The sequence below is a fragment of the Nicotiana tomentosiformis genome, chromosome 7, assembly GCF_000390325.3.
Source record: "Nicotiana tomentosiformis chromosome 7, ASM39032v3, whole genome shotgun sequence".
In the NCBI taxonomy this organism is placed as follows: Eukaryota; Viridiplantae; Streptophyta; class Magnoliopsida; order Solanales; family Solanaceae; genus Nicotiana; species Nicotiana tomentosiformis.
This window is the reverse complement of record NC_090818.1, coordinates 89,504,646-89,518,046: the sequence shown is the minus strand read 5'-3', so window position 1 is coordinate 89,518,046 and position 13,401 is coordinate 89,504,646. Positions and strand designations below refer to the sequence as shown.

General features: G+C 35.9%; 1 protein-coding gene across 2 annotated transcripts; it reads left to right on the top strand.

Annotated features, from left to right (window-relative positions):
- Positions 1 to 1,236: 1,236 nt before the first annotated feature.
- On the top strand, positions 1,237 to 4,957 carry LOC104117977 (cation/H(+) antiporter 24-like). Of its 2 annotated transcripts, none has more exons than XM_009629134.4 (3): positions 1,237 to 1,657; positions 2,377 to 3,381; positions 3,627 to 4,957. In XM_009629134.4, the coding sequence occupies exons 1-3, from the start codon at positions 1,430 to 1,432 to the stop codon at positions 4,761 to 4,763; spliced, it is 2,370 nt and encodes a 789-aa protein (XP_009627429.1). In that variant the 5' UTR covers positions 1,237 to 1,429; the 3' UTR covers positions 4,764 to 4,957. The 2 variants fall into 2 exon arrangements, with proteins under 2 accessions (XP_009627429.1, XP_018633721.1); XM_018778205.3 differs by having other exon boundaries at positions 1,517 to 1,657; positions 2,393 to 3,381.
- Positions 4,958 to 13,401: the final 8,444 nt, after the last annotated feature.

Sequence of the window (13,401 nt, the reverse complement as noted above, 5' to 3'; positions counted from 1 at the left end):
TTTGATGCGAAATTAATAAATAGATGTTTTAATACGTACTCTACTCAATAACAATTAAGTGGAAGCGGAAAGTTCTTAAATATTTAAAGACTGGTTGGACTATTAAAATGAGGTAAATTCAAAAATTGGGGAAACATGTCATCTTCTAATCTCAACAAATTAAACAGTGATGATAATGTCTTACTATGAAGCACAAGATGAGATTTTAATCCCTCCCTAAAAATGACCTGAAGAATATGTATAAGAAAGCTGTGACATTTCAGCTCATTGTCATGAATATGAAATTTTCAAATCCCGTGCTCCTGCAATTTTCTCATTCTTTCACTAATTTGACTTCAATTTACTCTCACATGGATAGAAAGTGAAATATAAATTAAACTAATGTTTTTAGTAAATTAAGAAAGAAAAAAGCCTCTCAAGGAAGAGACTTTCTTCAAAATATGGTAAACATAAATAAAGAACACAAAGAAGAAAGGCTTTACATAATGCACTAGTGTTACAATGGGATGCTTCCACTAAATGGAAATCCAAACAAATTTGAGAACTGATTTTAAATTTTTTATATGGAATTACAAATAACTGCAATTTTGGCCAACTTCCTTACACTCTCTTTTTATGCTGCTACAGGAAATCTTCAGTTTCTTTGTACAAAGCTTTTTGAAGAGAATAAAGGGAGAAAGATTGGTTGTTATATTAACTGTTGAATGTAACCTTCCTATTAAGGCGTCATTTTGCAGTTGTTTCTCTCTTTTAAGAAGAACGCGACTTTTGAATTCACAAATTGCTATTTTAAATGGAAGTTTTTTTTTCCTATCATAGGAGAGAACATAATAAATGAGAAAAAGGGAGAAAGCCAAGAAAATGAAAAAAAAAAAAAGAAGGATAAATGGCCATCCTTATTTATGGGAGGTGCTACATCAACCTATCAAGTCCCTCCATTGTATAGATATATAGATTCCCATAGAATGAGGAATGATCAAGTTATAACTTAAATAAGAAAAGCAAAAATTATTGTCTAACAAAAGAGATTATTCGTAAAAGAAACGGACGAGATATTAGTAAAGAGGATATTTCGACCAAATTGTACCTTTCCAGCGCCAAATTAGGGTTTGAGGTCTAGTTACGTAACTTACAGTTGAGGTAGAAGGTTTAAACCTCATCAATAGAGTACTAAAATTAATTTTAAAACACCAAATTAGCTCCCGAGTCCTATATAACTGAAGCAACAAACTATGTTAAAATTGACGGTCTAGAGAAAAAGTGAAAATGAAGTATTGCCTCCTTTAACGCATCTCCAATCCTTAGTACCTCGTGCTCATGTTGCATGTTTTGCATGGCTAGGATTTTCAGCTGCAGCTTTCTCTTTGTTTAGCTAGGGTTTTCTAATGAATGAAGTGGAAGATACTAATTACTCTGAAACCTAACCATAATGTCAAAGCTTAACCTCACCGAGGACCCTTACCTCGTCAACAAAGGCCTCGTAATATGCCGTACCGTACATCCTCCACATACCTTTGGCATCTTCTATGGAGAAAATCCATTGCAATTCTCTTTTCCCCTTGTTTTGTTAGAGATCTCCACCATCATCGCCATCTCCCGTCTCATTCGCTATCTTCTCAAGCCTCTGCGGCAGCCGAGGATCATATCTGACATCCTCGTAAGTTTCTTAGTAATCTCGTAGTATAATTTTCAAATGAGAAAAGATCCAAATTTACCTCGTTATATTATACGAAATGTTTTAATTTTATTCTTTGTCATTTATATCCTTGTTAGCAAATAGTCTCGTATTTGAGCTTTAACTTTAATGAAGCACCAGCATGGACTACTAGGTGGATTCAACACGTCAAAATGCTTTTGGAAAAAGCTCCAAATGTACCTCTTTACTTTTTCTTACAGTTTAAAATTACTCGTTGATCCATTGTCCTTCAGGGTGGAGCTTAATTAGATCCAAGGGCGATTACGAGATGATGTGTTAACTGCAAGCATACAAATAATCTTAAAGTATAATGGATAATAAAATTAAATACAGTAGAAGAGTATTATCTCTATCATGGGCGGAGCTAGGGTTGTAGAAGGAGTCGAACTCTCTTCGCAAAAAAATTACAATGTGTATATAACGTTTAACGTTTTTGTTATATACATATAATAGTGTTATATACATATAATAGTTGTTGAATTCCCTTAATTCCTTTGTATTTATTTTTTGAACCCCTTGGTGAAAATCTTGCTTCTGCCTACCCTTTTTCTTTGTCAAATACTAATATCTTATAGCAGTAAGTTGTGTCTTATTTTTTTTTCCTTTAGTCCTTGAAAGAAATATTATACTTAGTGGAAGATTTTGTTTTCTGTTTTTGTTTTCCTCTCCTGAATGTCAAGGGTGGAATAATCGTAGGACCGTCTGTTTTGAGCCGAAGCAAGCGTTTCAGGAACTTCATTTTCCCAGATACTGCTGACTACGCACTGAAAAATATTGGACTCATTGGGTTTATGTATTTCCTTTTCATATCTGGTGTAAAGACGGATCTTACCCAGATAAAAAAAGCGGGGAAAAAACAATGGTACATAGCCATATTTGGGGTGTCCATTCCCATGTTATGTAGTCTATTTATTGGAATAGGTGTTCGAAAATCCATGAAAAAAGAATTAGCCAAAGCTTCTTCTATGTTGGGATTAACATCAGAATTTGCAATCACAGCTTTCCCTGTTATCTATCCAATTATTAGAGAGCTTAATCTCCTTAGTTCTGAAATTGGAAGAATGGCATTATCCACAGCTTTAATAAGTGATGTAATCGGAATCCAATTTATTGTTGTCTTTGAGGCAGCTAAACAAGGGGAACAGAAGAGTATGTATGCTTTATGGTTTCTCATTTCTTCTTTCTTAATTGGGGCATCCATTTTTGGAGGTGTTCGACGGATCATGATTTGGATAATTAATGCAACGCCAGAAGGGAAGTCAGTGGAGCAAATTTATGTGGTTTTCATACTGTTGGGAGTAATTGTTGCTGGTTTTTTATGTGATTTGGGTGGGATTGCAGTGACTAATGGGCCACTGTGGTTGGGCCTTGCCATTCCTGATGGGCCACCATTAGGTGCAACTTTAGTGGAAAAGTCAGAGACAATTGTTATGGATATTCTTATGCCATTTTCCTTTGCATATGTTGGATTTTTCACTGATATTTCATCCATGTATGGCCATTGGTCATATCTTCGACCAATATTTCTGATGGCGGTCACAGCTTATGTTGTTAAAATGGTTACTGTCCTTTTCACCGCGTATTTCTTGAATATGCCCTTCAGAGATTGTCTTGCTCTTAGCCTTGTCTTGAGTCTAAGAGGTGAAGTCGAGTTTTTGATTTTCACTCACTGGCTGGATTTAAAGGTACTACATCTTTCTTTTTCTTTTTCACTGATTACCTAGGAAATTGCTCCTAAATCATTTATTTAGTATGATGAAAAGTCATTTTCTAAAAGTTATTTTTTGGACAAAAAATTAAGAAACATTTATTGAAGATTGACAATCATATAAAAAAATATCTTCCACTTGTAAATGCACATGAGCAAAATGACTTATTTTCTGGTACCAAACAGTCGAAAATATATTGACACTAGTTGAATGTAATGCAGATGATAACAAGAGCATATTTCACAATGCTAGTAGTAATGACAATAGGGGTGACAGCTATAGTGACTCCCTTGATCAGTATAGTGTATGATCCAACAAGGCCTTATATGATTCACACAAGAAGGAACATTCAACATACTGCTTCAAACACAGAGTTACACATTATAGCTTGTATACATGATGAGGAAAATATGCCTGGAATTATAAATCTACTTGAGGTCTCAAATCCAACTACTCATAGCCCTTTCTTTGTTCATGCCTTGCACCTAATGGAGCTAGTTGGCCGTGCTGCACCTGTTTTCATCGACCATAAAGAGGAGCAAGAATCCGACAACGCAAACAGCCAAAATCCAATCCATAATGCTTTGAAGCTTTTCCAACAAGGCAGAGGTGGAGAAAACATGTTCAAGATACATTCATATACATCATATTCTCCTAAGAGAACCATGTATCAAGACATTTGTAAATTGGCTCTAGAGAAGAAGGCCTCTCTTATCATACTTCCATTTTACAAAGATCAATTTGAAGTAGTTGCAAGACAAGGAGTTCAGTTTGTAAACTCTAATGTCTTAAAACATGCTCCTTGTTCAGTAGCGATTCTTGTGGACAGGGGTCTTTCAATGAGACAATCAATTCACCATTTTGCGCTTCTGTTTACGGGAGGAGCTGATGCTAGGGAGGCACTTTCTTATGCTGATAGAATGGCTGCAAATCCAGATGTATCACTTACTGCTGTTCGATTCCTTTCACATAATGGTGAAGGGGATAATGAGATGGACAAGAAATTAGATGATGGTTTGGTGACATGGTTTTGGGTGAAAAATGAGGGAAATCATAAAGTTAGGTATAAGGAAGTTATAGTGAAGAATGGGGAGGATACTATTTCAGCACTTCAGGCAATGAAAAATGAATTTTTTCATCTTTGGATACTTGGGAGGAACCAAGGGATAAATCCTGTGCTGTTACAAGGATTAACAGATTGGAGTGGTGAAAATGAACTAGGAGTTATAGGAGACTTTCTTGTGTCGATGAATTCGGGTACTACGTCTTCTGTTCTAGTGGTGAAGCAGCAGATTTTGAGAGGACAAGAACCGTCATCTATTAGTTTTCTAGAAAAATTTACAAGTTGTGGGTTGTAGAAATAGAAATGAAGTGTAAACTGTATATGTTTGTGCTTTAACTCTAATAGGTGGTAAAGTAGAAAAGATATGTGACTTGGCAGGTTGCTGAGATAACACTGGTAGTCCAAGTCTGGTAGTATGTTAGATCAAAATTTTGGAAGGGAAATTGATTTAATATAGCTTCCTCAACTACTTCATCGAGGTTAACCGGATATCCTAACCATTGTCTATGTTTTATATGTATAACTAGTGTTAGAACGCGCGCGATACGCGGTTAAGATTACTAATTTTATAAATTATTGTTTTAATAAATTTTATTCTCGCCGTTTCAATTTAGATGACACACTTTTTTTATTAGTCCGTTCCAAAAAAAGGACACATTTCTATATTTGAAAACAATTCAATTTTAAACTTTTCATTATACCCCTTACCCTTAATGAGAAATTTTTACAGCCACACAAATATCATAGCCCATAAAGATTTTTTCCCTTAAGCTTTTAGAACCACATATTTTAAAAGTTTTTTTTTTTTCTTAAACTTTGTGTCAAGTCAAACTACCTCATCTAAATTGAAACGGAGGGAGTAGTTGTTATTTTATTTTTTAATCCAATATGCAGATATATAACAAAATCTATATAAAATTAAAGGATACACACATATAGTAATCAAATAAATTATTTGTTCCTTATTTTATTCTTTATTAAATTAGCAAGTACTTAGTACCACATTTACTAATATGACTTTTTATTAACTAGTCAATTGGCTTAATATTTTGTCAATATTTTTCTTTTAATATAACAGAGGTATATATTTTCTTACTAAGCAAATATTTTAATTAATTTTAAACTTATGTTATATTGCTTAAAATTCTTTAATTGTCTAAATTTTGTCAATAATGTTTTTGAGTGTATTTCTTACCTTTAATGTTTTAATTAATCTAAATTATAAATTTCCTAACATCAACTATATCCCCCTCTTTTAGTACATTCTTTTCTATTGTAATATTTGAATAGTCAATTCTTATTTTATATTTTACTTATAGCTAAGATAATATAATATTTTCTTACTGAATTATAATTTTGAATTCATCAAAAATATAAAGAGATAAGTCTTTTATTATTTTTTGTAAAACATCTACCAATATTTTCAAAAATTATTATTTTGTGTTATATATATATATATATATATATATATATATATATATATATATATATATATATATATATATATATATATATATATGATATCCTTATTTTATGTATAATATTCTAATTTTATCTTTCTATTATATATTGTTACACTATCGCTTGGAATTCTTTCTTTTTTAATATTCTTCATTTATGACTCTTTGTTTATTATGATTTCAGTTATGTTCATATGTACGACTTTTCTCATCATAATTTTAATTATAAGTCTTATATTTCTAGATTTTCCTTGAAATTTATATTTTATTCCTTTTTTGGTTCCTTGCTTATATAACTATTATTAAATTTTTCATATGAATTTTTAGTAATTTATCACTTTAATATAATACAATGAATATAATTTTGTATTACTCCTAAAATTTAACTTGACTTTATCCTTTATGTTATTTTTTAGAATTCTTTCGTTGTTTAAATTTAACAATAATATTTTTGAGTTTTATTTATTTTCTTAATTTTATCAAATAAATTTGAAGTGTGGATAGAATCACATTATTTCTATTATGCTCTTTACACATTAGTTTTGTTCTATAAAATTCTAATTATTTATTTAGTGTTTATTTATAATACGAATATTATTGTATTATTTTCTAAATGGATGATGATGAATTAGTTAAATATTTATAAAAAGAACTCTTTTATCATTGTCACAAGCCAAAATCCCAACAACGAGGCCGTGATGGGGCATAATATCCACTAGCTAGGCAGGCTAACATTAGCTAAATAATTAAGCAGTTTAACAATTTAAAAATATAATAATGAGAAATTAAAACTGAAATATCCTAAAATGTATAATAATCTGAAACCATCGATGTCTAATACTATTCCCAGAAACTGGTGTCACAATTACATGAGCTACTAGAATACTACAAATAAAATCTGAAATGAAATACAAAACTGTCTGAAACAAAGGTCTGTGGACGCCATGCAGGACTACCTCAAGTTTCCTAGAAGGTAGGGTCCGAACAATTACCGTTGAATATCGCTGGGACCAACGCCGAGATATGTACAAGAAGTGCAGAAGTGTAGTATGAGCACAACCGACCACATGTACTCCGTAAATATCGAGCCTAACCTCGATTAAATAGTGATGAGGCTATGACAAAACACTCACTATAAATCTGTACGAATATTAAGAAGAAAAGCAACAAGGGATAGAGAGAGAGACGAACAACTACATGTTAAACGGAGTAAGAAATAATGCCCCAAGAAGGTCATCACTTCACAATCTTATAACATAACACGGTACCTGATCCAAATATATAATAATACTGTTGCGGAGTGAAACCCGATCCACATATATATAATATTGTTGCAGCATGCAATCCAATCCACACACACACACATATAGTACTTTTGCAGTATGCAACCCGATTCACATATTCATATAATACTGTTGCAGCGTGCAAACTCGATCCATATATATATATATATATATATACTACTATTGCGACTTGTGTTGATACCTAATTTTGCCCTCGTATTTTTATAAATATCATATATGCTTTTAAAATATCATTCCTACATCATCACATATTTACAAGAGTCATATATGTATTTTCTATAAATTTTCATAATTTTTAAAGCTTTAAAATTGATTTTCTTTCATTTAAATTACTTGAATATGTATTAATTACCCCTTTAAATTATTTTATGATGACTGAATCATCCAAATTTATTATTTGTATCCACATATATATTTCATAATATTTTTACTTCATTTTATATAATTATATTGGTATTGTTTAAGCTATTTACACAATTTTGCAATAATAGCATATGTGCTATGCATAATTACATTTATTACATTATTCATGCTAAAATAGTATTTTTATATTTTTATAATGTTAAGGTATTATTTTTAATCATTTTTTTGCATAAGTTATATTTTATTATTTATTAATTTTATTTAAACAATTTTGTGTATTTAATTCTTAGCCCAATTTTAGGATTTTCGAACAAAAAACAGGCCCAAAACATTTGGCTCATCCCCAGTTCACTCTTCAACAGCCCAAGACCAAACAACCCTCTTCAAAAACCGATCACGACCCAAAATCCACTATAGGTCGTGATGGCGCCTAACGCCGCCGTCAGACAAGCCAACGTTAATTTATCAATTTATTTACTCATTTTATTACTTTCGAGATCAAAATCTCCATTACTTAAATAGTATAAAATGGAATTTACAGGGTAAAAAGATAATAACTACGTGAACTACAATAACAAACAACCAGTAGGAACCCCTAAAATCCGGTGTCTCAAGTGCATGAGTATTTTCTAAGGAGTACAATAATAATACAACATCTGTCCCGAATGTAGGAAGACAGAATAAAATAAACAGTACAATGGAGACTCGGTGGACTGCGATGCGTAGCCTGAAATGTAGCTCACATAAAGTCTCCTCAACAGGTGTGCCTACGCGCTAAGGTGATCATCAAATAAACATGTCAAATCCTGCACATTTAGTGTAGAAGTGCAACATAAGTACGTAAATCAATGTGTACCCAGTAAGTATCTAGCCTAACCCTGGAGAAGTAGTGACGAGGGGTCGACATTGACACTTACTAAAGGTCCAATAAAATAATGTAATAAAACATGAGCAGATATGAAGCATACGACAATGATGGGATAAATCTGTAAGTTACATAATCTTCCAATTACTTCTTTTAAAGAAAAATTTCTAAATCTTGTATTCTACCTTAACAGCTCAGAAAATATCAAGTATCACTATCAGATAAATAAGGAATACCATGTAAATACCGGGCATCAGTGGAGAGATTAGCTCGTGAATATTCGGACTACTAGCGATATAACGCACGATTCTGTCGAGGTCATTCGGCCCGATCCAGAATAATGTGTACACTGCCGAGGGTCGAGCGACACAAACTATAGATGCATCTATATACTGCTGAGGCATCCGGCCCGCTCCACAATAAAAGGAAGGAAGTTACTGAATTACGAGGCACGTGTTTACAATACCGTACATGGGCACAAAATGAATATAATCTTTACCGTTTCTCAAATAACTCGCCCACAACTCAAAGTGTTGAGGCTTGGCCTAGTATACATATATTTATTTCTAAATCAATTTCATTTTAATTAAGCCAGCAGAACGAGTTCAAATAATTCAATTACACATGATAAAGTTCTAAGTCTACCCGGACATAAACATGCTTTAGCTATGTACGGACTCTCGTCACCTCGTGCGTACGTAGCACCCACAACTAGTTGCACATAACAAATAAATATCACCTAGGGGTAGTTTCCCCCTCACATGGTTAGACAGGAGACTTACCTCGCTCCAAAATTCCATAACCGGCTCCAACGCCACTCAAACACCTCAACCCGATGCCCGTCTCTTCAAAACTAGTCAAACAACGTGCAAACCAATCAAAATACACCCTAATACATATATTCTAACAATTTAAAATGATTCCCAACTCGCTCAAAAGCCAACAAAGACAACCCTCGGGCCCACGTGCTCGGATTCCGAAAATGTCCAAAAATAAAATTTACCCATAATACCACGAACTAAAATGTATAACTTATTCCAAATTCCATGTCCAATTTCGTGTTTAAGATCCAAAAATACCAAATTCTAGGTTTTTTACCAAAATCTCAAGTTTCTACAAATTTTCATGTTTAAATCCATACACAAATCATGTATGTAACTTGTAATATGTGGGAGTCACTTACCTTGTGTTGCTTGATGAAAATATCCCCTTGAAGCTCTCCAAAATCTCCCTAACCAAGTGAAAATGAAAGAAGATGGGCCAAATCCCGTTCTTAAAATAACACACTGCCCAGCGACCTCTCGCACCTGCGGCCACTTGACCGCTTCTGCGGTTCCGCAGGTGCGGCCAAAATACCGCTTCTGCGGTCCCCCTGCCTTCGCATCTGCGGACCAGACTCCGTTTCTGCGAAGTTGCACTTGCGACAAAGAATCCGCTTCTGCGGTCTCGCAGGTGCGGCACAAACCTCGCACTTGCGCCTCCAGCCTGCCTCGCTCCCTATTGCTTCTGCGACTCCTGGGCCGCTTCTGCGGTCACGCAGTACGGGAATTCCTTCGCACCTGCAACCAGAATCCTCCAGCTTTTCCTTAAGTCCAAAATTCTATCCGTTAAACATTCGGAATCCACCCGAGGCCCCCGGGACCTTGACCAAATATACCAACACGTCCCAAAATACAATACAAACTTAGTAGAAGCCTTAAACCACGTCAAACAACATCAAAAATCATGAATCGCGCCTCGAATCAAACTTATAAATTTTCAAATTTCCAAATTCTATATCTTGTGTTGAAACGTATCAAATCAATCCGGAATGACTTTAAATTTCACACACGAGTCATAAATGACATAACGAAGCTATTCCAAGGTTCGGAACCCCAAACAGACATCGATAACATCAAAATCCACTTCAAATCAAACTTAAGAAATTCTTAAACCTTCAAAATGACAACCTTCCATAATAAGTACCGAAATGCTCCCGGGTGATCCGATACTCAACTCGAACACACGCCCAAGTCCGAAATAATCATACAAACCTATTGGAATCTTCAAATCCCGATTCCGAGGTCGTTTACTCAAAAGTCAAACCTTAAATAATTCTTCCAACTTAAAGCTTCCGAAATTAGAATTTTTTTTCTAAATCAATCTCGAACTTCCCGAAATTCAAATTTCGATCACACGTACAAGTCATAATACCTAAAGTGAAGCTACTCAAGGCCTCAAACCACCGAACGATGCGCTAGAGCTCAAAATGATCGGTTGGGTCGTTACATTCTCCCTCACTTAAACATACATTCGTCCTCGAACATGCTAAGGACTGCTCCGAAGTTGTCCAAAATCACTGTTTAACACCTCTTGCACCTACCCGTGCCACCACAATCCAGTTGGACACATTAGCTCAAGTCAGACTGAAGATCCTCCCTTTTATTTAGTCAATAAACCTTAGGACCAAATTCCAACCTCCGAATTTCTCTACAGGTCCTAATTCTAAGATACGAACACAGTAACAATCACCACGCACTGTACCAAAACATGATCATGCACCTATGATGAAATCACACCATGTACCTCATAAGTCGGTTGCCCATAATAACATCCTCCGACCACAATAGCTGTAATTTCCCGAATCTGATGTCTGCAATACATCTCATGATGCATATAAATCATGTTCCAACTCTCGCAATACTGCCACGATGAAAGAGACGTGTAGAAACTCATAACCACGTGCTGAATCAATAATTCATGGAGTCTCTCCTCCTGACAAGAACCATTACCTCATTCTGAACTGAATAACGATATTTTCTCCTTAATGTACCTTATATAAATATGATTGCACTAATTTCAGGTCCAATAATCTCGTCTCACCCAGTACAAGTTGCTCAGGCAATAAGCTGTCTCAGACACTGCCAAAAGTCGTATATGACGCCCACAACGCGCCAACAAGCTACAACTCGAATGTGTTACATAAGGAAGAACGGACTCTGGAGAAGGACTACCCAACCCGCATAACGAATAAAACGGTCGAATAGATGTTGTGAACCACCTCAGGGATGAAAACAAGGCACACAAAATAAGTGTAAGGAACTATGCTCAACATCTCGTTGTTGCGGCATGCAACCCGATCCGATATGACATTGTTGCGGCGTGCAACCAGATCCGATATGACACTGTTGCGGCGTGCAACTCGATCCACATAACATGCCCGTGGTGGCATGCCACCTGATCCAGACAATATACCTGTGGCGGCGTGCCACCTGATCCGCACATAATATCAAGAAGAAAAATACACACATCAAGCCGCAACGCTTATACTTATGAAATGCCCGAATATCAACCACAAGCACGCCAAGTTCATAATACAAATCCTGGGGAGATGGATAGTGCCATACGCTACGAAACCCAAGCACAACTAGGGTGCAGTAAATGACCTGCATCTCGAGAGCCATCCTGCTCACATAACACCACAAGCTACACGGGGCCTCAACACGTATGCGAATAATCAAGCCGTCTCATAATCCACATGGAACAATAGAGATTTACATGGAATAGCTGACGACGGGAATAACATCTAATGCCTGACGCCTCCTCCGTAAGCAATGCTATGACGAACGAACATATCCGACCTGACGTAGAGCACACACTCACATTAGACCCACCAATGGACCTCTCACCGACTCTGATAATACCATACTGGACCAATAACCTTCCAAAGATCCACAATGGCCCTATTCATGACACATAAGAACAACCGTCAAATCTGAAACAAACTCCCACAATCCACAACTCAAGGAATAGAATGCCTCTCAAGCATAAACCCTCGTATTTGCGATATTACCATAACCTCCATACTTGGTTTTAGTCTTTAACAATCAAGTGACTAACATGCCACACTTATACAAATCTCCCTATGGGGTACGCTCCCATGACCTTTCGCTCAGGTAGAAAAGTCCGCACATCCATACCACCAACCGTACTAATTCCGTAAGGCAAATCACAATCTGCAAATCAATACACAATGCCTCTTCCGCAGAACACCATTCTCGGGCGACACTAAGATAACGCCAACTTACCCTAAACATCTGAATACTTCCCTACTCATCCAAGCTCGTGACATTCTTATCAACACCAAACTGCAACCTTGATCCTCAACTTCCAATTCCCATGCCACTCACTGCACCCATCATGCTGCTATACGAGAGTACACGAATTCATCATAACCCCTGAACTACTAGTATAATAAACACTCCATTGGCTAGAAACCTTTCACTTAACTCATTTCAGAAGAACCAATGCAACACGCAACTGAATTCTCAAACCGCAGAAAATACAAACCTCAAGTCGTGATCTAAACCGTCGTGACTCTTCCGGAGTCCATTTACACAATAAGGCCATTCGAATCTAATATCGGCCAATTCAATCAAGGTATGGTGGCTGTCAAGCCTGCACGTACAACCACAACCCACATGCATAACTTCACACCAAAGGAACTGATCAGTGCCACAATTATGCCGACTCAACCATTACTAACCGACCCAACTTCTTTCAATTTACTCTTGACCTGACTTAGAAATATAATAGCTCCATTCATAACATAACGAACTCAATTCGCACTCAGCCCGAGTGACTCGAATCGCGAGACCACATCGTCTCAATACTCATGAACTATCTCATACCCTCCTTATGTGCTCAATAACATCTCCGACTAGTACACCCATTCTGCAAGACCTTTCGTGAATCCGAAGCTATTTCTTCATTTCCTCCCATACTGAACCGCATACCCGATGATAATATAGAACATTCCAAGTCCTGTTCGTAATCCACTATGAAGACTCTATCCTTAACCACACAACGGACCCGAAATCCTTAGGCACTGGACTTTAATTCTTGAACCCACTAGAACAGTTGTTGAGAGTCACCCACTCTGACCCGATCCCGAATATAACC